At 32.5% G+C, this 25,700-nt stretch overlaps 1 protein-coding gene across 7 annotated transcripts in view; it reads left to right on the forward strand.

The window, feature by feature from the left end:
* Positions 1-21,965, forward strand: part of GULP1 (GULP PTB domain containing engulfment adaptor 1) — a 294,801-nt gene extending 272,836 nt beyond the window's left edge. For 5 of the 7 annotated variants that reach the window (XM_053597841.1, XM_053597840.1, XM_053597843.1 and 2 more), the window contains 4 exons: positions 5,478-5,702; positions 7,376-7,514; positions 14,146-14,240; positions 19,979-21,965. In XM_053597841.1, coding sequence (XP_053453816.1) covers positions 5,478-5,702; positions 7,376-7,514; positions 14,146-14,240; positions 19,979-20,050 — 531 coding nt within the window. In that variant the 3' untranslated portion in view covers positions 20,051-21,965. The remainder of the gene's footprint in view (positions 1-5,477; positions 5,703-7,375; positions 7,515-14,145; positions 14,241-19,978) is intronic. The other 2 variants (XM_053597845.1, XM_053597846.1) reach the window with 1 other exon arrangement.
* Positions 21,966-25,700: the final 3,735 nt, after the last annotated feature.

The raw sequence follows: 25,700 nt of genomic DNA on the forward strand, positions 1-25,700 counted from the left end.
CCATAGAGATCGAAAGCCAAAAACATCAGTGATGACACTGGAGGAGTCAGTTTGAGATGCAAGAAGGTTCTGAGGCAACGGCAAAGATTTTACATGTTTTAAAATCTTATTGAGAAGTTACTCAAAAGTTCTGAACAGGGGATTTGTGAATCATTTGGCTGTTGTGTGCACCAGGGCCCAGAAGGGGGCCATGGTGATATCCCAGAAACAGGAGAGGAAGCTATTTCAGCGGTCTTGGAAATGAGAGGGCACATTTTGTCAGTTGAGATGATGAGTGTAGCTTAACACTTGATACATTTTACAAGTAGTCCTGCAAGATTTATTGATAGGTTGGTTGGGCAGAAAACTGGAGGGGTCAGGAATACCCCTTGACGTTTTATCACGACCATTTGGGGGGTTATGTCATTTTTGGAAATAGACATGACTTGAGAGAGGAGAATTGTAATCAGTCAGTATTTCACATTTGCCATGTTACTTCTACCAACTAGGCAGGCGATCGGAGATGTTTATTGGATGGTTGGATATACAAATCTGGAAATTAAAAAAAGTTTGTCATTTTCCTATCATTATTTAGACTATTGCTTATTGTTTTATTAATATGCTCATTGTAAATTTGGCCATTATGAGATTATGTAATTTAGTTCTAGATTTAAAAAAATAATATGAGACTATTTGCTCAGTATATTTTCTCAATATTAAAATTACAACATTTCTAACTATTCAAATGTATATGCTTAACCTTGTTCCAAATTTTTCCACATAAAAATAATTCCTCACATAATGATGAATGAAGACCTCTACTATTTTTAATTTTTCTCAGGTATAAATTGATGTAAATGTATAACATTTCAAGTATAAAAAGGGTTATTTAGCTTTGTTTTTGTCTTTTTTACTTAAACAGAATACTTACATGTTTCCTAAATACCACTCAATTGGTTCAGGCATGAGTTCCTTTTCTGAAAAATAAGACAGCCTTTGCTGTATAGTACCTGTATTACATGCCTCTGTATCACACTGAGACTGTGGAACTATTTTCACTGATTTTAGAAATTAGGCTCTTATTTTATATAGTCATTTATATACACTGAGAAATTTCCATTACTTGACTGGGCTGTTTGCTTTTTTTCTGTGTTCCCGTGGTTTGGCAATAGATTAGAGGCTGGGTTTTCCGCCATTTGGTACTAATTATCTAGGAACAATCTGATTTCCATTTATTTCATTCACATGGCAGTGCTGCTTATATTTATATTAGAAAAAGATTTTATTCTGCTCTCATAGCCTCATGAATGCCTCCAGAAGATTGTTCCATTATAAGATGTGGGCATAACAAGTTAAATCAAATTGTTCCTCTTGTTTCTTGTGTTTGGTTGAGTGCTTACATTTTACTTTTCTGACTGTAGAAGCTTTTAACCAAATCAGATTGTTGGCAGGAATGCAAATGAATAAAATTGTAGTCCTAGGAATATCAGATTTTCTACTGCTGAGTACAACAGATGTCTTCCTTTCAATTAAACCCAGTGTTAGATAAAATTCTACCTTTATATAATAACTGTGGAGCCACTGATTAGACTTAATAGGTCAATTATAACCTAAAATGTGTATTTCATTGTGGATAAACAAACGAGCCTTTTTTCCTCTAGTGTTTTCTCAGCTACCATTGAAGTCAGGATGGGCAAGGGCAGACTGAAACTCTCAATTACACAATCAAATGTGAATTTTTAAACAAAGGCAAAAAATGTTAAACATGAGCATTGGTTCAAGACTATTTGGAACCCACAAAAAATGATTACCAGTCCACAACTTCACTTTCATAATTGTTAGTTGCATTAAAAAAGAATTCTAAAAAAGTAAACACTAATGGGGGAAGATAAAATGTTCCCATTCCAGTTCTAACTGGGAGTATCTAGTCAGGTCAATTAGCCTCTTCTTGTTTCCGTTTTCCTCTTCGTGACATGCTAACAATCATAGCCATTTAACTTTCAAGATTCTTGTCGGAACTATAAGTTAATAGGTCTCACAACTGAGGGAACAACATAAACCAACTATGGATCGAGGAATCTGAAAAAATACATTCCTCATGCTTTTAAGTTCTAGGATGAAGAAGTCATTACCTTTAAATCTTATTTAAAAAGTGATGTTGAAAATGTTCCATAACAATGAACTTTATGAATCAGTGTAATCTGGTTTATTGTACCCTCAATGAATCCCCAACAATAAAAAAGCCTAAAAAAACCCCCGAAAAACAATGAACTTTAAAAGTATGAATCAGCATAGCAACTGAGAAAAGATCTGCCAGAACATTTTACATTACTATTATCCTGCCCAATCTTTATTTTTTTCTTTATTAAATCATAACTATGTACATTAATGCATCTATGGGGTACAATGTGCTGATTTGATATACAGTGTGGAGTGCTTACCTCTAACTGATGAACATAACCATCTCCTTGCTTACTTACTTGTTGTGGTAAGGCATTTATACTCTATTCTTAATAGCTTTGAAATGTATCATTGCATTATGCACATTAGGGGAGGTCCCCCCAAATACCCTCCCGTGGAAGACTGCCCTATCTTTAAATAGAGTTGTTTTTATATTCCAGGCTTTTTAAAATATAGATTTAAAGAATTTAATTCTAAATTGAATTTTGAACCTCTATTAGTTTAATAATTAGGATCAGTCATATTTTAATTTTTGAAGTTGTTTTATTTTTTAAAAGAGTCTTTGGAGATTTATATTGCCAATACAATTAACAGCGCAAAATAAAATTTCAGTATCATTCTAATAATTCTATACATATTACTACAAAACTGTTCAATCTTTCATGCAGTTTTTTGTTGTTGTTTAAATGTATTCAGTGTCTATTGACGGGAGTCAAATACTTTTATGACATTATTATCATGTTATATTTATGCAAAATGTAAAGTTGAAATATTCTCCATTGTCTAGATGCACCAAGCTAGCACTTAAGCAAAGAAATTGTTACAAAAATACAGCAACAACAAATCTTAAATATAAACATTTGTTATTAATATATCCTAGTAACTTAATAACTTCTGCCTAAACATAAATATTGTTGCGCACAGCATTCCCCTTAGCATAATAACTCAGATACTGTATATGTTCCAAAAAATCAAGATACTTAGAATTATGAACATAAACGAGTTGGTTGAACAGTGATGCCAAACATTTGTGTAGGACAGTCCAAAAAATTTGATTCTAGCTTGGCTTCGTAGCACAGTGGTTATAGCACTGGCCATATACACTGGGGCTGATAGATTCGAACCCAGTCTGCGCCAGCTAAACAACAATGACAACTGCAACAAAAAATAGCTGGGCATTGTGGCAGACACCTGTAGTCCCAGCTACTTGGGGGACTGAGGCAAGAGAATCACTAAAGCCTAAAAGTTTGAGGTTGCTGTGAGCTGTGGCACTACAGCACTCTACAGAGGGCAACATAGTGAGACTCTGTCTCAAAAAAACAAACAAAAAAAATTGATTCTTCTGTTAACCAAAAATAAAATTATCAATCTGATTTTTATCTAAATAATGCAATTATTTTAAAATATACATCCTTGACAGATTAAAAACAGCATCTTATAAAAAGACTAGAACCCTTAATCTTGACTGCCTAAAATGTCACTGTTACTCAGGCACTTTAGCTACATATTAATATCCTTATTCAAGAGGCTAACAGTTTGACTAGAAGCAAGAATTAAATATACCCATACATTTAAATATGCTGAGCTTAGATTTTATTTTTATAAGGAATCATATAACATGTAATTTCTTGATATATATTGTTTCTAGGTTAGAAATCACAAACTCAAATGTCATCATGGCCTAAGCTCTGACACAAATGTGTGAAATGGACACACAGTGATGAGCTGCCCAGTGAACACTAACTCAAAAGACACAGCACATATTTCATACCAGTCAGTTAATTTTCATGCAAGTTTGTGGTCCCACTTTCTAGATTTTTCTACTTTGTCCAAAAAAAAAAAAAAAAAAAGACCTGGATTTTAATGTGCAATCCCTTTTTACCTATTTATTTCTAACTTTTCTAATTTTTATCATATATCATATATATGTTAGTTGTACATATTTTTGGAGTACATGTGATATTTTGATACCTATTTACCAGGTGTGATGATCAAATCAGAGTAACCAGGATATCCATTGCCTCAAATATTTATCTTTTCTTTGTGGAGGGAACACCTGCAAGCAACTAATTGAATATTTTAAAATACCCATGTGATCTACAAAAAACTCAGATTACTAATAATCCAGCTGAGACCTGTGAGTGATAGTGTTTGAGCCTTAAACTTGAGATACCCAAACTATTGACATTATCAGATATCCCTGCATCTTGAAAGTGAAATAACTTCTTACTTGTGGTATTTGAACACTTTATTATTTTCATATTACATACCTTCTTCATTTTGTAAGTGTACCTTCCCAGGGAAAGTAAGACTATTAGAATGGATAATTTTAACACCATGATAAAAACACTAGAGCACATTCAAGTTAGGTAATGTTGAACTTCAGCTTGGTTTGAGACACCTGATAAAGGTTTTTCAGTCAATATGTGCCATAAAACAATGTAGAGTATTTCCACTTATTTGTTAGGCCAAATAATATGAAAGCAAGCCTCCACTCATTATCTTCTTATGCTCTAGTCAGTACCAAAACCTTTATCAATTTACAGTTTAAAGTTTAAAGTGCTCTAGTATCGATTAGATAAAAAATATTAATTGACAGTAAGGTCTATGTAGTGTGGGAAAATGGAATGTTGTTCACATGGAGGTTAAATATCTAACCAATAATTAAGTAAGAAGTGGCCACCAACATGCAATTATACAGCAAGTTATACAGGACAAAAATTGTACACATACATCAATAGTTGTAGATATGTCACGGTGGAGGGTAATGGGAAAATCAATAATTATATACTGCAAATGCATACTAATAGAGTGATATTAATAATAATATCTGAGCAACTCAGACCATTAGAGGTTTTGCTTCCACACTGAAGCTTTTCCTTAACCATGTCTTACTTTACACTATTTATTTCTCCTCTCTTTTTCCAAAAACGTGTGAAGAGGTGGCTTCTATCTTAAGAACGTCTCTCAAACTTGTGGTCTTTTGGATTCTAATTTAAGTTGCTACCATTTACAGGGAGAGTTATCAAAAGTCATATTTTTGTTGGTTGCCTGAATTTCCTATTATTGTTGAAAAATTTCTGAAGTGTGATTTGTAGCTGTAATATTTCCCTGAAAATTGATCAAATAATCCAGAATGTGAATACTATCATGTAGGAAAATCAACTCTAACCTTACGTTTTAATGTCAGTAATTATAAAATTATCTTATCGTTTTAAGAACATACCATTTCACAAATAAATCTTCACGTGTACTTTTTCCTTTTGTCCATGCCTTCTTTCCTTTTCTTAGTGTATCTCTCTGTCATTCCTTTACAGCTGCGGCACAAAATGTCTGATCATGGGCAACACGGGTTTCAGAGATGTTCATCCTCTTTCTGGCGTAGTAGTGATGATTCATCCCCCTGTCTCAATATTTCTTCCATCTCTATCACTCCTGTCAACTCGCCTGATTCCAGACTATCATTGGGATTGTTAATACCACCACCTTCTAAATGTGGCCTCTCCAAGCCATTCAGTGAGAGCAGCATCCCAAGACCTCATGTAATTTTCTAAGCAGAAAATTATTTTAATTATCCAAGTTATTTTTTTTTATTTCTGCCAAAAGTTACCCTTTATGTAATCAAAAGGTACATGTATCTTGAATCAAGGTGATGTGATCCGGAGCCTTTTTGTGTCATTTTTTTTTTCCTTTGGTTACCTGATCTCAGAAAGTTTCAAGTAAAGGGTGGTGAGAGTGTAGGAATCTACAGAAAGACAAAATAGGACAGGTATTTCAAAGTGTACAACAGATACAGCAATTGTGAACTTACATCATGGGTGACAGTGATAAAAGCATTTTTATTAGAGAAATCTAATTAATAATAAAAGTTAAAACTGAATGAAGTAGAAGTTAGGACAGAAAGTATAGTGTCTTCTTCAAAGATGTCAGCCTTGAAGGGAAGAGAAAGAGAGATGAGAAGCTAGAGGAATAAAGAAGGAATGAGTAAAGAAGTTGTTTCATTTGTTTTGCTTTTAGTGATAGTCAAGACCTGAGCATTTTTAAATGCTAAGAGGAGAAACATGGAAGGCAGAGGGGATAGCGGGATGAGTAGGAATGATAAGGGAGACAATCTTTCTGAATGGAAGAGGTGAGGAGTACAGTAAACATTGTTGAAGAGAGGTAACAGTGATTTTCTCGCATGAAAAGAAAATATATATTAACCATTGTTTTCCTGAATAGCAAATCCCTTACTCTTTACACATGGCCTTATTTTTCTTCCTGCCCTGCATCACCCGTAAATCAGAAAATTTAGTGTATTCTAAGATTTTAATATGAACCACTCTACGCAATCTCTGTCCAAATTTTTGCAGGAAAAGCACATTTTCTCACTATTCCCCTCAAAAGGGAAATTCTCTTTGTTTTATTCCTGATCAGATCAGATGGTTCTCAAATATATTTAGAATCCTGTTTGACAAAGGGATGAATGTCTGATTTTTATATTACTTCTTGGCTATATTTTTGTAAGATTTTCAGTTTTCTCTTCCTGTATTTGTTCATTCCTGGCTCAGAGTACACCAGATAAGGCAATGATCTGGGTGATAGATGCTGATTATTAATTTATTTTACAAAGTAGCTATTTATTATAGAAAACTTGATGAAATCTTCAGAATAAAATGCACTGCAATGAATATAAGTTGGTTGTAATTATAGTTATAAAATACAAGTTAAAATATACTCCGTTCTTGAAAAGATAAAAAAAAATTGACCTAAATTGCATTTGAATGTTTATATTTAAGAAGGTAGGTAACATACATTATTCCTGTTTAAAACTTATAATCTTATGCAAAGAAAATTGCATAAGAAAAAAACAAATCATGTTTTACAAAGTTTCTAACATTTCCAATTCTCTGCTAAAAATGACAGTTAATTCTAGTTATACAAAAAATGGAGCATGTCTTGTATGCCCATCTAAATAGTATCCTCACAATTTTTGCCATCATTTTTGAGAACAATTTTATAGAAATACTCTATTGTCCTCTTACTAGTGAGCATTTTGCATAACAGTGGAATGATAAGAAACTGCAAATACTTCATTAGTTATCTACAAAATGGCAAGTTAATATGATCCATCTGAATTTGTGGTTTGTACTATATTTTGTATGTACATGGAATATTTAGCATTACAGTGTATCTACATGAAATACTAATCTAACTCATATTATTTTTCTTGCAGGCAGGCAGTGTGACACCTAAGTCACCCTCCACTGACATCTTCGATATGATTCCATTTTCTCCCATATCACACCAGTCTTCAATACCTACTCACAATGGCACACGGCCACCGCCAGTACCTAGCAGATCTGCTGAGATTAGTAAGATTTCTGTACAATCAATATCCATTGCTATATTGTAAATGTTTAATGATTACTTTGTGGAAAATCATGTACCTTAACAAATTTAATTATTAAAGAATTATGTTCTATATACTATTTGCCAAATTAGTTAATTCTATTGTATATCATAAGTGGGCTATTAAGTAAGAAATGTCTGATTTCCTTAAGCACTAAGTTTCACAGTTGTTATCTCTCACATTTCTCTTTGATGCTTCTTGGTTTCGTTTGGTTTTGGTTTTTATTGTGAGGGAGCATCTTCATTCTTTCAAAGGCATGTTTTGGCTTGTGATTGTCATTCAAATTTTTTTCTTTTAGAGTAATTTTTGAAACCATGGATAAGTCAAAATTCCATGTTACTTTTGAGTATGAGTTCCATCATGGAACCAGGGAGGCACAGACCGCTGGAAATATCAACAAGATGTTTGGGAAGGATGTGGCTAATGGATGCACGGTACTTCAGTAGTTTGAGAAGTTCCCATCTGGAGATTTTCGTCTTGAAAATGAGCCACGTGGGGGAACTGACACCAAGGTGGATAATGATGAGCCTAAAGCTGTACTGGAAGAGAATCTGTCTCAACCTACGAGTGAACTAGCAGCAAGGTTTGATGTTAGTATTCCAACAATATTGGAGCCGTTGAAACAAATCAGCAAGGTACAGGAACAGGATACTATGCAGATAATTGTGTATGAATTAAAAGAGCATCAGAAGAGAAGTCATCTTGAAGCTTGCCTTTCTTTGCTGTCTCACCATAAAGGCAAACCTTTTCTACACCGTATTGTTACATGTGATGAAAATGAACTATTTTTGACCATCACAAGTGTTCGGCATAATGGTGGATAAAAATGAAGTGCTGAAACACAGTCCAATTCCAAATATTCATCAAAAAATCTAATGGTGTCTGTTTGGTGGTCTAGCCCTGGTATTATCTATCCACTACAGCTTCCTGAAACCTGGTCAGTGATTACAGCAGATTTCTGCTGCCACTCACTGGATGAAATGGTGAGGGTACTTGTGATTAGGCAACTGAGATTGGTCAATAGACACAGGCCACCACCACCACCACCCCCAATCCAGAAGACAATACTTGACCATGTGTCACACAAACAACGGGGCTGAAACTAGAGGGTGGACTTGGAAATTCACTGATATCCACCATATTCACTAGCCCTTCACCAATGACTACCAGTTCTTCCAGGCTTTGGACCACTTCTTGCAAGGAAAAATATTCAATACTCAACAAACTGTGGAAAATGCCTTTTTCTATGTTACCTCCACTTGCTCTTCAGACGTTGTTTTTGCTGGTATAAACCAGCTACAGTTATAATGGCAAAGCTGTGTCGATAGTGGAGGCACATACTTCGATTAATTATACTGCTCATTTTGGAATGTAATAAACTAAACTTTTGATTCGAAATCAGACATTTCATATTTAATGACCTAATAATTCAAAGTATACTGTTAAATATTTGTATTTACAACTTGAACCTATTACATGAACAATAATTTTTGGTGCAGGTTTATTTACATAATAATACAAAACATTTAATTACATATTTATTGTTTGTGGGGGTTATATTTTTAATATTTTACTTTAATTATTAAAAATAGCTGATGGTAATTATTTTAATTTTTTGTTGGTGCATTTAATAGAGCTGATTTAAATATTTTTATTATCATAGGGTGCATCAATATTGTCAGTTGAAGAAATACAGAAATTATATGGATTACATCATTTATTTATTTATAAACACTACATAAGGGTTCTTTGTTTGTTTGTTTGTTTTTGTTTTTTTGCAGTGTTTGGCAGGGGCTGGGTTTGAAGCTGTCACTTCCGGCCTTCCAGCATATGGGGCTGGCACCCTACTCCTTTGAGCCACAGGCGCCACCCTAAACAAGGGATTTTTTACTTGATATATAAAATGCCATAAATTCACTGCTTTTCTGTTTTATCTTTAAAATATCTTTAAGGAACAAGTCTCTTTCAGATGAATTAGAAAGCATCTAACAGGGCAGCACCTGTGGCTCAAAGGAGTAGGGCGCTGGCCCCATATGCCGGAGGTGGGGGTTCAAACCCAGCCCTGACCAAAAACTGCAAGAAAAAAAAGGAAAGAAAAGAAAGCAGCTAACAAATGCTTGGCTGTATATTGATCAGTTCCTTGTCAAGACTTAAAGAATAATTCTCAGGGGCCCAGACTCAGTCACTGTGTCCAAAGGGAAACTGAAGGAAAGCGTGTTGCACATTCTGCCTTATTGCACACTCTCTGGTAAACATTAAGGCTTTGAGTACATGGCAGTGCCTTTAGTTTGTCCCCCACCGGTGGAATTTAACAATATGCAGCGCTCATGTTATGGATTCAATACATTTTAGAGGACTAATTTGTAAATACAAACTAATGACTTTGGGGACTTTAAAAAGCAGCTTATAAAAACATTTCACTGCATAAGGTGAGATATATTTTTGATTCCTGTGAATGTATTTTGTTCCAATGCAAAATAATTGTTTTCAAGTAAATAATTTATAACATGCACATCATAATGTGCTTTTAAAATGCTGCTAATACCTTGCTATCATAATGTGATAGTTCTTCTCCTTACAAATGTCCCCATCTCTCTCTCTTCTATCCCTTTCTCTTGCTTGTACCTGTTTATCAATTCAGTCATTAATCTGTTTATTTAATGAGCATGTGCTTCCCACATCTACTAGACTTGGATTATATGCTTATATTTTTGCTCAGGTAAAAATATTTCACTGATATATCCGGGTATCACACACAACTTAAGAACACACTTCTTTACACTATCTGAATCTTTTGTGCGATTAGAATTTTACTTACATGTAGAACTATTGAGTAATCTCATTGCCCATGCCTTAAATAAGACATTTGTTTTTGGTGGTGCCTGTGGCTCAAAGGGGTAGGGTGCTGGTCCCATATGCCAGAGGTGGTGGGTTCAAACCCAGCCCTGGCCAAAAAAAAAAAAGACATTTGTTTTGTTAATAATTTTAGGAATATACACTTACATCTATAGACAATATTCTAAATATTTTAGAAGTTTTGAAATTGACAAATGAAAATTATATATACTTAGGGCATACATCATGATATCTTGATGTATGTATACATTGTGGAATGTCTAAATCAAGATAATTAACATATGCTTACCTGACATGCTTACATTTTTTAGTGGTTGAGGACACTGAAAATCTCTTTTAGCAATTTTCAAGTATAAAATATATTGTTATTAACCATAGTCAAAATAATTTACCATAGTTCTGTTGACATACTGGAATTTGAAATATAAATTAGCAATGTAGCTACCGTGAAAGATTTTCATTACTATGAAATCATTATCATTGAAATATATATTGTGAAGAATGAATGAATAGAAGAATGAAATATAAATTGAGAAAAATGAAAAGATCTAGGAGGAATAATCTATCAGAATGATGCTTAAAAGTTCAAAATAAATGACAGTTCAGTATTTTAGAATAAACATTTTAATAGGGAAACTGGCAGGAGAGAAGGGGAAAATAGTGAGTTCTCTTTTAGATACTGATGAGTTTGAAATCATCAAATTCCAATTTCCTAGTTTGTAAAATCTAGGTAAAGAAGGTTAAACAGATTTAAGTGATTTATTAGTGAGAAACCAAAATAACACCTTAATAGATTTTTATTGTCTACATGTACCTGAGGATCAAAGTTTAGTAAGGATGGACGGATACTAGCTAGCTAGATAACAGAGATATATCTAGATAGCTGTCCGTATATGTCTATTTATTGATCTGTTTATACCAACCACTTAAGGACCAGTTGTTTATGGCATTTTAATAGTGAGATCATCTAAAAGTCTAAACCAGTGGGGACTCAGTTACAGGACTTTTTCTCTAAGTGAACTATTCAATACCTTCGTTCATTTATTTTTCTTAATTATCTACTAAGAACATTAAAGTAAAAATCCACATGATTGCTTTTTATTTTCTCTCTTTAGTGACTAAGAATCTTAATAGTTTTTCAGGACATATTTTTAATCCTCTATTTCTCACTTCCATGAATATTGTATCTTTCATTTGAATAAATTACAGAGTTTAATTTGTTTAATAACTCCCTGATTGGCTCAAATTCCAAAAAGGAACCACCTTGGCTTTTAATTCACTACTGTAATTTTTTTCAAGAAAACTGTGTTGGATATAATACATGCCCACTAAATATTTTCTACCTAAAGAATGAGTGAAGAACCATCTATTACCTTTTACTCTTTCAATTCTGCATCAGACTCAACTAATTTTAAGGTTAGTAATTACATAGCAAGCTTTATTCATGGAAATTGAACTTACAGGATATTATGAACTTTATATCAGTCTGAGCTGAGCATAACACCAATGAGCTTTATAATGTTTATTGACTTGCATAGTTGTAACGTATTTCCTAAAAATATAGTGTAGTTGTTTCTTAATTTGGAGAGGAGTTGTGGACTCTCAAAAATATGATGAAAGTTAGGAAATTTCACAGAATAACACAGCATGCTTACTGTAAAAAAATTTCGCATTGCATTTCAGGAATGTCAAGGACTCCTTTAAGCCCATCTGAAATCTGAAGTTGTTCTTGAGTTCCAATCTGAGAATACCTAAGTAATGAAAATGTTTATTCTTCCTGATCAACAATCCCTTCCCTTCATTAGGTCTTTTTTTTTTTTTACATATACATGTGTTTATTAGGTTTCCACTTTTGCCCTCACAAAATTAAAAAGCCTTAAAATTTAATAACAATAATAATGTTAAGAACTAGAAACAAAAACTTCATAAAGAACAAACGGATAAATACATCACAGACAATTGCTGCATCGAAATATTAAGCAATAATAATAATAATAGTAATGCAAAGAAAGTAACATTCACATTGTCAGATAAGAGTATGTCTATTATAGAATGCTTTGACTCTGAGGTTCAGTATGGAGTCATCAGTTAACTTCCTTTTTTTTTTTTTTAACAAACGCCTACTGTGTGAAGTACTGTTCAGTGAACTTGTACTGTTGAAAACAGGACACAACTCCAAAGAAAAGTCCCTCTGATTCTTTAAATTTTGATGTAGTGCCTGAGCAGCACTAAACTGAGGAAACTAAATAGCAGCAATAGTAATAGCCATCAGTTATATGTAAGGTAGCAGTAAATTCCCATTTGATTAGGATAATCCTGGATTATTGCTTTTGTCCCAGTGTAACTATTGGAAGTTCTGTTTTTGATAAGTTTTATGTATCTCTCCCTTATACAACACTTACCAGCCCCAGGAACTTCAAAGCATTTCATATTTATTAACACGTTTAATACAAATTTCTGGAAAAAAGTAATAATTATAACTGGAAAAGTAAGGCTTCTTCATAATGGGAGTCCAGAGTTATTTTAAAGGGTATTGTAGAAATTCAGTAACATGGCTGGATGTGGTGGCTCACGCCTCTAATCCTACAACTTTGAGAGGCCAAGGCGGGAGAATTGCCTGAGCTCACTGGTTTGAGACCAGCCTGAGCCAGAGTGAGACATCATCTCTAAAAATAGCCAGGCGCTGTGGCAGGCATCTGTAATCCCAGCTACTTGAGAGGCTGAGGCAAGAGAATCACTTGAGCCCACAAGTTTGAGGTTGCTTTGAGCTATGACACCACGCACTCTACCTAGGGGGACAGAGTCTCCCTCTGTCTCCAAAAAAAAAAGGAAATTCAGTAGCATAAATATTTTTTGTATAGCACTGAATTTAGAGAAGGTAAAATTCTCTGCGAAATTGAGCTGTAAATATAGTATCCATACCCATTCTCATATTTAATTTTTCCTATTATTTTTGCATTTGAATTGATTCAGAGGAAAAAAGTTCTTACTCTGTCTAATTTTTAAAATTTTAATAGGCCACAGTCTGTCAACTATAAGCATCAGCTTTAACTTTAATGCTTCTTTACTAAAAGAAAGCAGTTTATGTTTTAGAATATTTGTACAGAAAGCTCCTTTAATACTGAATTTCTGCCATTTTTAATAAAGAAATTTATTTCTGGGATAGAAGGCATTTTTTAAGAACCTGTCTCATTGTGGTTATTTAGGAAGGTTATATGATTATATAGTACATGAGATGATGTGCCTTAACGTTTTTTCTGGATTAAAAGTGAGATAATAGTACGTGAACTATGAGTACAGCTACTTGCTAATCTACTCAATCTTAATATGGTTTTACTGTTGTGTGGCAACTTGTCAATAAATGGAGTTAGGTAAGTCCTACTGTGTATTATATTTATTTTAGCAAATTTGAATTCCTTCGGTAAAATGTAAGTGTTGTAATATATTAACTGTAAAATATTTGGTGAAGTAGATATTAAGAAATCTTTGTTGAAGATACAAAACCTCTCTGAATAATAATTCTTTACAATCATCTATTTTTTCATGTAATAACATAAATCTTTGTTCTTATTAGTGTTTAACTGGTCTAATCTCAGGAAAGCTCAATATGAAATATAAATGTAGATGGTGGCTCGTTTCATAACGTACATACTTATTTATGTAATGCTGCCTTTGAAATCTCACTTCAGCTCACGTCTTGTCATTTTTCATTTAATAAATCATGTTCTTCCTTTTAGAACGGGACCTTTTTGGAGCAGAACCATTTGACCCATTTAACTGTGGAGCAGGAGAATTCCCTCCAGATATTCAATCAAAATTAGATGAGATGCAGGTGACTGCTTTAATAAATTGGCCCCTAAAAGTTTATTTATTTTTAATCCAGGACAAAGAATATGTTATATACTAAACTATCCTTTCTTGATTGTTACTATAAAAGCTTACTTTAAACAATTATGTTTATAATATATATTCATTCCTTAAAATTCTCTTACATTTCCTACATATGCTAAGAAAAAGTCTTGTTTCCCCCCTCCCCCCCCAGTGGTTCAATTTACAGCAGCAGCAATTATTTTATTTTTTACAAATGACATGAATTTTAATGGTTCATTGTTTGCAAATTCATACTTAAGAGGTCAGCACGCCAAATTTATGTCAATGACAATTGACAATTATGAAATTCAAAATGTTAATGGGTAGATGAGGGAAAATCTTTGTAAGAGTAAAATCATTCTCTCTGAAAAGAAGCATTGTAGTTGTAGTTCATAACTTCTGGGCTTTTATTGAAAAAGCAGACACCCAGTGACAACTTCTTTAGGAATGTAGCCCAGTTGGGTTTTCATTTCTCTCTCTTCTTTTATTTTTGAATTTTAAGTTGGCCTGGAAGTTTGAAGAAGTTGGTTTTAAATGCTTAATACAATGGGCCATGATTTTAATATAGTTTCATAACCACTAGAATAAAGTCTTCTCTTTTATGTCTGCCCTTTACATTTTGCTGAAGCTATCTTATCCCATTTTTCATCAAAAAGTTTATATGTGGTAGAATCCAGACAGACACCAATTATATGAAGCAGATTGAGAAGAGACCAGGAAGACACTAAAGTAAGATGAAGGAGGTATTTCTGTTTGTGAAATGCATTTACTGCCCACGCTTTGCTTCCTGGAAAAAACAATTAGTGGGTTACCTCTAATCTATCACTGGTTATTACACTTTTCCTTGCAAAGATATTATAAATGCTGTGTCATTTTAGACTGCAGCTATGTAGAAGTCTTATTTTCTGAACATTATGTGACCTTTTTTGTTGTTCTTAATATAACATGCCTGAATTTTAAAAGTTGAATTATTTAACATATGCCTTGAGGCTTTCAAAGAATATGTTAAACAGTATTTCTCAAGTTGGGTAATCCTCTTTTACATGAAAAATTATTTTAGATCATTAATATTAAATTATTATAATAATTATACAATATTTTCCAAAAGTTATAAACAGCTTATCTTTATGGTTTTTATACCATTATGAATTCAAGATTATGCATTAAATAAAAGCAAGACTACATCACCAGTAAAATTCAAATTAAAAATTTATACAGATGGATGATGTTATTTGGGTGAAACTAAAACCACCATATCAAACTTCTGTTTATTTCCACATATGTCTCATGGCATGGTTTTTCATCTTCTTTTCTGTATCTCAAATACAACTTTCACTCAAATAATGCATATTTGTTTAATAAGAATTTTGTATTTCATATAAAATCAATTACTTTTTCAATAGTTTTACAAAAGAACTTGCACTACTTGGGACTAATGCTTGTGTAGGAACAAAGGCAAACATGGGCCCGGGAGTGGTAGGACTTTCTCTTATGCCTCATGTGGTTCATAAAGATTACTTTTCTAAATATTTTTGGATTTTCACAAAATTGAAAATTTTTTTCTCTATAGTTTAAAAGATAAGCCTCCATGATCAGCCTTTTGTAAGAAATAAATTTGAGAAACACCCTATTAGAATGATTCAGAGATGTGTCGATGAAACAATGTTCAACTATAGGGTTTTTATTGTTTTTGTTGTTTCTAATATTTTCTTAATGTCTTTTTTTTATTCTTTTCTGCTTTCATGGTGGGTAGCGCCAGAGATGGTTGGTATAATATTTTCACAATAATTTTAAACAACTTGTAATTCTTTGTAGCTAAGACCTTAGTATTTGCGTGCATTATTTAATAAGTATTCAAATGGCAGTTTCATAGGGATGTGTCTGTTTATTAGTTGAGTGTGAAGAGGTTACATAATGATATTTTAATGTTTTTATGCCTTAGTAACTTTTTCATTGTACCCTTTATTGCTTATCGATTTCTTTCAGTTCAACATTTACTTGCAAAATTACTTTAACTAACGTAAAATAATATTTTCTTTATCTAAAGTTTATGATGACTTTTATTATTAATCTTGCTATCCTAATAAATCTAAAGCACACATTTAGCTCCTGTATCTTTTCAGATCATATAAAAACTTAATACTGTATAATGTGCTGTGAATTGTTAATAAGCTTAGAGAGATACTTAGTTTTCTTCTTTCATTTACACAGGATTGTAACTAATTTATTTCTAGGGGCATTAAATTATTGAATTTGAATTGCAGAAATATCTCATGCATGTAAGAATTTAGGCAGAAGTATTAAGCAATATTTTATTGTAAATAAAAAATTTAGATGTGTATTTGAAATCAATAATGTATTTATCTGATATGACATAATACAAACTGCCTGGTACATATTCCCACCAGGCAAATCAAGGATATAGTATTGATAGGCCAGAAGTATACCATGTGAACTATAGTAATCTAATACATAAAAAAAAAAAAAATGGCTAGTTAGTGCAGGATGAGAGAATTATGCAAAAATGGTGTTCAGTTAACTAGTTAATAATTATGGAGAATATCAGTGTAGGGCTGATCAGTATAGAGTTTACAGAAAACACCCAAATAGATTTAAAAATTATTAGGCATTTTTTAAATGTTTGAACCATAATTGAATATTCTTCGTACTTTTGTATTGGAGAGAAAATTTTATAAGGAAAAGAAAATTGTGGACATATAGTCTTCTGAAGTTTTTTTTATTTTCTTCTTAAAAATATATAAATACATCACTATACATAATTAAAGCAAGTAGACAGCTGATCAGGAAACTTTGATATCAACAGATAACATTTTTAAACACAGTATTTCCCAAAAGAAGACCACAAGTGGCTAACATCTATGTAGAAATGTTTTGACTAATCAAAGTAAACATACAAATTAAATTTAAAAATTGTAAATACCATTCTAACAAATTGGCTATTCTATTTTCTTACTAATGGTAATACAAGTGAAAATGTTATGAAAAAAAGCACTCAATAATTGGTAGTCTGGGATTAGTTCATAGCATTCTTTTGAAGAGTAATTGCTATTAATACTTCACTTTAAAATAATCTATTCTGAGGAGGAAATAATTATAAATATGCTAAATATACAAAAAAATTTAGTCAAATATTCATAATGTAAAATACAGAAAACAAACCATTGCAAAAAAGTCAGTGGCATTTTATGAAGTCACAATAAATTAGTTTTATGGAAATTCAAAATAATACAGAAAATTCACTTTCTAAAGGAAGATAAAAAAGTATGTATATATAATATAAACATAATTAAATTATCATTAAAATTATTTTTAAAATCTATAGAGAAAAAGCTGTATCAGCATTTTAATAGGTTTTGCATATGAATTGTTTTTCCTTCTTTGATATTCCTTTCTCTCTATTTCAAAAGGAGAAAATGTAGGGTGGCGCCTGTGGCTCAAAGGAGTAGGGTGCCAGCCCTATATGCCAGAGGTGGCAGGTTCAAACCCTGCCCCAGCCAAAAACTGCAAAAAAAAAAGAGAGATAGAGAGAAAGTGTAATTGAGCACAGTATTTCATATGAAAAGCATATAATTTATAACATTTTAGTTAATTATAAAATTATTCTTTTTGTGATATTAGCTTATGATAATTTCCATTATTATACAAACTAAGTAAAAACTCATTTTCATTCAGAGGTTTAAAGTTCAAGAGAATATGAAAACTTTTGAATGATTCATGGTTTATCAAATCATATTTACAAAATAAATATGTGTGGGAAATTTTATCTTGGGAGAAAAGAAAACAAATGAATAATGCACCCGGTAATAGGGATAAATAGGGAAAAAGGGGGAGGGCCTCTGAAAGATCCTTAAAAAATTGCCATGGAGATATTGTTGTAAATGATATACAAGCACTTTATTATCAGATAGTGATAGACTCATATTTTACTTCTAATGCTGTTCTGCCTTTCCAATACTGACAACACATTGATAAATAGTATTTCAAGGTAATTGAAGTGATACTGGCTTCATTTCATAATGATCTGATAAAATTTAAAAGCACTGTGTAGTATAAAAGTTTTCCAAAGGTAACTGTCTCTACCTGCCTATCATATCCATCTATCTATTCATCTATCTATCCGTCAGTCACATATACATATCTATCTTCCTATCATTCATAATATACCAGAAGATAACATAGGACATAGAAAATCTGGTGTCCAAATAAAATATTTTTTAAAAGCTTATTTATAATATTTTAAAGTTTTTTTTAAGTATTTGATAGCTATTTGAAAAAATATACATGTATATTCATATATATATTTATATATATGACAAAACATTCCTTTTGTGATAAGAATAAGTTTTTTAAAAAATAATGGTAAGAACTCTGTCCTTTAATCAACAGAATTTATTTTGCATTCTAAAGTACTGGAAAGGCTGTTTAGAAGAACCTTTGCAGTGATTATATTGATATGTAGCCTTTATGCTGTAAACATAATGAAGAGCATTCCCTGAATACTAACAACAAATAAAGTAATGGCTTGCAGCCTCATAACTACCTTCCTTCTCTATATGATGATGTTTATGTTGGGTCTGTACAAAGATAAGTACCTGTTCTAAATTAATTTGGGAGAATCAAATAAATGGACAATTTTCAAATACGCAGGTAGATACAGTTAGTTTTTTAACAAAACACAAAGCAGAGCTGAAGACAAATGCTGCTGATTGAAACAAATTTTGTTGTCTTCAGGAGTAGGCAGCTGTCTACATTAGGTTTGACAATAATGTGTTACATGGTCACCTCAAACACCATACATATTATATGGCCCTGCCACATTGCTTCTACAAGGAAACTGCAGTGTGACAGTTCTGCTGGTCAGTGTGAGTCTCTGCTCTGTCTCTTTGTAGACCAGTGTGTATAGATTTGCAGGCAAGGGCGGGGATGGGGAGAGGTGATAAGACCAGAGATGGCCCACAGATCAGTTATCTTACCCAGATAAGAAGAGAGCTTGGAATAGAGAAGCACGGAATTCTTTGCCATTAGCTTTTAACTCAAAATCTTACAGGAAGAAAACCACAAAGCTTTCATAGGAACTGCTTTCTTACGCTCCATAAATCAAAGGCAATTTAACTTCTGAAACATGCTAGGGAGGGGAGGAGTCAAAGAGGCCAGTCCACTGCAAGCAACAGCAGGAATAGTAGGGGACCTTAGTTCTATGTTCACCGTAGGCTATGGCATTGAATTTACAAGACGTCTTTTCCCCAGGCTCTGGTCAGTGGTAACCAGAAATTAAAAGGTGAAGATTATCGCAGTATCTTGAAAGTCTCATTGACTTGAGGTCCAGTTATCATAATATTTAAACTAGTTATAATCTTTATAATTATTATAAGTTGTAGTAAAGTGATACAATAAGTAGACTTTACTAAAAAAAAAAAACAACATTTAATTCTATATGTTTGCTATTTTTGTCAGTCTCTCATCAGTGCTAACCTCACATATATGTGAAACATTAAAATATTAATTCCCAGTGGTGTACATCTGGTGTACATAAAAATGTTACAAGCCAACCTCCGGTATACAATAGTTTCTTAGTTGATCAAAGCATGTTCGTAGTCTCTTGTATTTCCTGGTTTGATTTTATTTTGTTTTACTTTTCCATGAGCATTTCCTATTTATTGATTTTATTTTATTTTACAGGAGGGGTTCAAAATGGGACTAACTCTTGAAGGCACCGTATTTTGTCTCGACCCATTAGACAGTAGGTGCTGATGTCAAGAACAAGAGACCATGACTCATGTTAAATTTGGTTATATACATATATGATTTGTTATTACTTTAAGATAGGTATTATACATGTGTGTAATATATATTTTTGAATAAATTAATGTTTTGAAAATGATTTCAGTTAAACGTCTTCCCTTTCACCCATCAATCTGTAATTTTTATTTTAAAAATAACTTCTTGTAAAGTGTATCATACTATTACTGTTTTTTTCTGTTTCTGTAGTAGATGAATTTATAATTGAAAAACAAATTATACAAATATCTGCCTTGTATATGAGTTCTAAATAATTAGCACCTTGAAATTGATATCTGCTTTCAAGGCTGCTAGGTTATCGTTGATTTCCCCAAAGCTATACCTTAAGAATACTTTTTTGAAATACTAAAGAGAAATATTAATGCCAAACTAAACATGTTCTGTTTTCAAACAGTAAACATATTGCCATTCTTTAGACAGATGTCATCTTATATATAAGATGCTGCTCACATCACTAGGAAAATGTAAGCTTTGAATATAATATCACCAGATCACTAAATTTTAGTTTCCTATTTACAAGCATATAAATTCTAATAATAATTAAACCAATGTATTTAGAGTATTTATTAGTAAATGCAAAGTGATAATGTTAGTTATTATCGGTTATACTCTAAATATTTAGGGTTTTCATGAATAAATGACGTAGAAAATAATAAAAATTTGCTATTTACAAAAACTCAAAATTTTATTTCTAATGAGATACGTTCTATTACTACAACATATAAACATTATCTGACCTGATAATCCCCCAAATTATTTGGAATATATAACATCTCTGGTTGCAATGTCTACCAACTATATTTACTTTACCAAATGTGTCTCTTCTCCCTAAATAAGTACTGAACTTCTGTTGGTTTCTTCTTGGATAAAGAGATTTTCTCACCAAAGTTTATTTTGTGATGCCCCATAAGTTTTTATATTCTAAAATCTATGGCAACTGTTTATTCATGAATTATCAATAACACTTAGCAAATTTGATTTGTATTTATTTTATTGAAGTTAGAACCTCATTTTTCACAAAAATCAAATTGTTGCTCAGTTTACTCTTGAACATGAGCAAGAAAATTCTCTTGAAACTCATTTTTAATGTACTGATGAAACCTGACCTTTCAAAGCAACATTCATTTCCTATACTTTTGTCTGTTATATAAAAGACTAATTTGCATTCAGTGCAACAAAAATTTATGGTCAATATTTCTAATTTGGTTCATTATATTATGAGAAAAATAAATTAATAAAATGGGGAATTAGATTTGGAGTACCCCTGAAAAAATAGATTTTTCTTTTACTCATGGTAAATGTTTTTAAGTGCTAAAGGTACATTTTCCCTAGGAAAGGGATCATACATACTTATGTAATATTATATTTGTGTGTATCCCCATAATATTCAATGATAGATATGAGTCTTCTTGTCTGTTTTATTTTATTCACTAAGTTGTACTTTAATTAGAGGGCAATATATGTTTCATAAAGAAGAGTCTTTATAATTTTGTTTGTCATATAGTATTTTGGAATTTGTATAATGAGAATGTTTAGAAGCCGTATAAGTGGCTTTTTTTAACAGATAGATTTGTATTTTTATTGTACTTTAAAAAGATTTATGTAACAGGTATATATTTAGTGGCCATTTATTATTAAAGGTAACAGAGTACTAAGATGGTATTTGCACATTTAAGATATGTTACTTTACCAGTTTTTAATGGCAATCAGTTCTGCTACAGGCATGATTAAATAGTACATAATTGATCATTTATGATGAACATTTATTTCTCCAGTGCATTTTTATGAAGATCTGGTTGAAAATTGTATTTCTATGTAAACACAATGATATGTTTGATTTTGCTGAGAATAAATGGTTTTAAATAAATTAAATTGTATACTATACTCCCTACATAATCTCTAATTTAGACACATTCTAAAGTTAATTATGTGCTAGATTATTTTTTTGGTTATAAATTGAAACTGAAAGAAAAAAGGAGATGAAAGAGGCAAAGAAAAAGGGCTCTACCTTTAACTTCTTAACTTTAATTTCTTACAGCCCACACATTTGAGCTTTGTGAGCAAATATCATTCAGTTGTGAAAACAATGAATTTTATCCTGCTGATGAGAAAGGTCACGATTTGGTTCCTTTCAAATAGAAGCGTTTGGTGCAATACTGTGTTATGTAAACATCACTTTTAAAACTGGGGGGCTTTTTTCACCTAGCAATAATAGAAAAGTTTTCTTAGCTGATAGTCTTTAAAAGGTGGACTTAATAATAGCATGTGGTTTGTGGCTAATTGTTCAATCATGAGGAAGTTTTGAACCTTTTCAAAACATGGTGTTGAGTATTTTAGAGGGGCACTAGACTCACATAGCACTTCAGTGAGCAATTCATCAATTTCTTCAGTAATTCACTTACTACTCACATTGTAGGAATAACATGTGTTACACATCTAGCCAGTTTGCTAACAGATAGTGTTAACTGATATAAATAAAGAAAATTTTCCAGACATGCCAAGAGATTCTGAAATTCAGATATCAGACAGTTACAGAACCCCAGCATGACTCAATCCACATAAGACATCCCCCAGGCATATCATAATTAACTTCACTAATGTTAATATGAAGGAGAAAATTCTGAAAGCAGCCAGATGTAAGAAATCCATTACCTTCAGAGGGAAGAATATTAGAATGACTGCAGTTCTCTCTGCTGAAACTTTTCAAGCCAGAAGAGGGTGGTCATCGACTTTTAATCTTCTAAAGCAAAATAACTTTCAACCCCGGATTCTGTATCAAGCTAAACTGAGTTTCATTTATATGGAGAAATTAAATACTTTAATGAGATTCATATGTTGAAGAAATTTGCCATAACCAAACCAGCTCTTCCGGATATTCTCAGACCTATCCTCCATATTGACCAGCCCAATCCTCTACCACAAAAGTAAACTCACTCAGAAACTTTCGATCAAACTCCAACTTCCACAGTGGCGAAAGGATTAAAAATGTCAACTGGACTTTCAAAAAACTTGATACCCAAAATTTTACCAGACTTATCAATATTCTCCATTCATGTGAACAGCTTAAACTGTTGTCTAAAGAGGCACAGATTAGCTGACGGGATACAAAAACACAGGCCAGATATTTGCTGCATACAAGAGTCACATCTTACCTTAAAAGATAAATATAGACTTAGGGTGAAAGGATGGTCATCCATATTTCAGGCAAATGGTAATCAGAAAAAAAGCAGGTGTTGCAATTCTATTTGCAGACACAATAGGCTTTAAACCAACAAAAGTCAAGAAGGATAAGAATGGTCACTTCATATTTCTTAAGGGTAATACTCAATATGATGAGATTTCAATTATTAATATCTATGCACCCAACCCGAATGCACCTCCATTTATAAGAGAAACTCTAACAGACATGAGCAACTTGATTTCCTCCAGCTCCATAATTGTTGGAGATTTCAATGCTCCTTTGGCAGTGTTGGATAGATCCTCCAATAAGAAGCTGAGCAAAGAAATCTTAGATTTAAACCTAACCATCCAACATTTGGATTTAGCAGACATCTATAGAACATTTCATCCCAACAAAACTGAATACATGTACTTCTCATCAGCCCACAGAACATACTCCAAAATCGATCACACCTTAGGTCACAAGTCTAACCTCAGTAAATTTAAAGGAATAGAAATTATTCCTTGCATCTTCTTAGACCACCATGGAATAAAAGTTGAACTCAGTAACAACAGGAATCTGCATACTCATACAAAAACATGGAAGTTAAATAACCTTATGCTGAATGATAGCTTGGTCATAGATGAGATTAAGAAGGAAATTGCCACATTTTTGGAACAAAAGACAATGAAGACATGAATTACCAGAACCTCTGTGCTACCGCAAAGGCAGTCCTAACAGGGAAATTTATAGCACTGCAAGCCTTCAAGAGAACAGAAAGAGAGGAAGTTAACAACTCAATGGGACATCTCAAGCAAATGGAAAAGGAAGAACATTCCAACCCCAAACCCAGTAGAAGAAAAGAAATAACTAAAATTAGAGCGAATTAAATGAAATTAAAAACAAAAGAATTATACAACAGATCAATACATCAAAAAGTTGGGTTTTTGAAAAGGTCAATAAAATAGATAAACCTTTGGCTAACCTAACCAGGAAAAAAAAAAGAGTAAAATCTCTAATCTCATCAATCAGAAATGACAAAGACAAAATAACAACAGAATCCTCAAAAATTAAAAAAATCTTTAATGAATACTATAGGAAACTTTATTCTCAGAAATATGAAAATATGAAGGAAATTGACCAATACTTGGAAGCACATTACCTTCCAAGACTTAGCCAGAATCAAGTGGAAATGTTCAACAGGCCAATATCAAGTTCTGAAATGGCATCAAACATACAAAATCTCCCTAAAAAGAAAAGCCCGGGACCAGATGGCTTCACGTCAGAATTCTACCAAACCTTTAATGAGGAATTAGTACCTATATTACTCAACCTGTTCCAAAATGTAGAAAAAGAAGGAAGACTACCCAACACATTCTCTGAAGCAAACATCACCCTCATCCCAAACCAGGAAAAGACCCAACAAAAGAAAATTATAGACCAATATCACTAATGAATATAGATGCAAAAAATATTCAACAAGATCCTAAAAATCAGAATTCAGCAAAACATCAAACAAATTATATACCATGACCAAGTCGGTTTTATCCCAGGATCTCAAGGCTGGTTCAATATACGTAAATCTATAAGTATAATTCAGCACACAAACAAATTAAAAACAAAGACCATATGATTCTCTCAATTGATGCAGAAAAAGCTTTTGATAATACACAGCATCCCTTCATGATCAGAACACTTAAGAAAATTGGTATAGAAGGGACATTTCTTAAACTGATAGAGGCCATCTATAACAAACCCATGCCCAATATCATATTGAATGGAGTTAAATTCAAATCATTTCCACTCAGATCAGGAACCAGACAAGGTTGTCCATTGTCTCCACTGCTCTTTAACATTGTAATGGAAGTTTTAGCCATCGCGATTAGGGAAGAAAAGGCGATCAAGGGTATCCATATAGGGTCAGAAGAGCTCAAACTTTCTCTCTTCACAGACGATATGATTGTATATCTGGAAAACACCAGGGATTCTACTACAAAACTCTTAAAAGTGATCAAGGAATTCAGCAGCATCTCAGGTTACAAAATCAACAATCATAAATCGGTAGCCTTTATATATACCAGCAATAGTCAAGCTGAAAAAACAGTTAAGGACTCTATTCCATTCACAGTAGTGCCAAAGAAGATGAAGTATTTGGGAGTTTATCTAACAAAGGACATGAAAGATCTCTATAAAGAGAACTATGAAACTCTAAGAAAAGAAATAGCTGAAGATATTAACAAATGGAAAAACATACCATGCTCATGGCTGGGAAGAATCAACATTGTTAAAATGTCTATACTACCCAAAGCAATATACAATTTTAATGCAATCCCTATTAAAGCTCCACTGTCATACTTTAAAGATCTTGAAAAAATGACACTTCATTTTATAGGAATCAGAAAAAAACCTAGAATAGAGAAGACATTACTCAGAAATAAAAAC

Source organism: Nycticebus coucang, chromosome 7 (genome assembly GCF_027406575.1).
Source record: "Nycticebus coucang isolate mNycCou1 chromosome 7, mNycCou1.pri, whole genome shotgun sequence".
Lineage (NCBI taxonomy): Eukaryota > Metazoa > Chordata > Mammalia > Primates > Lorisidae > Nycticebus > Nycticebus coucang.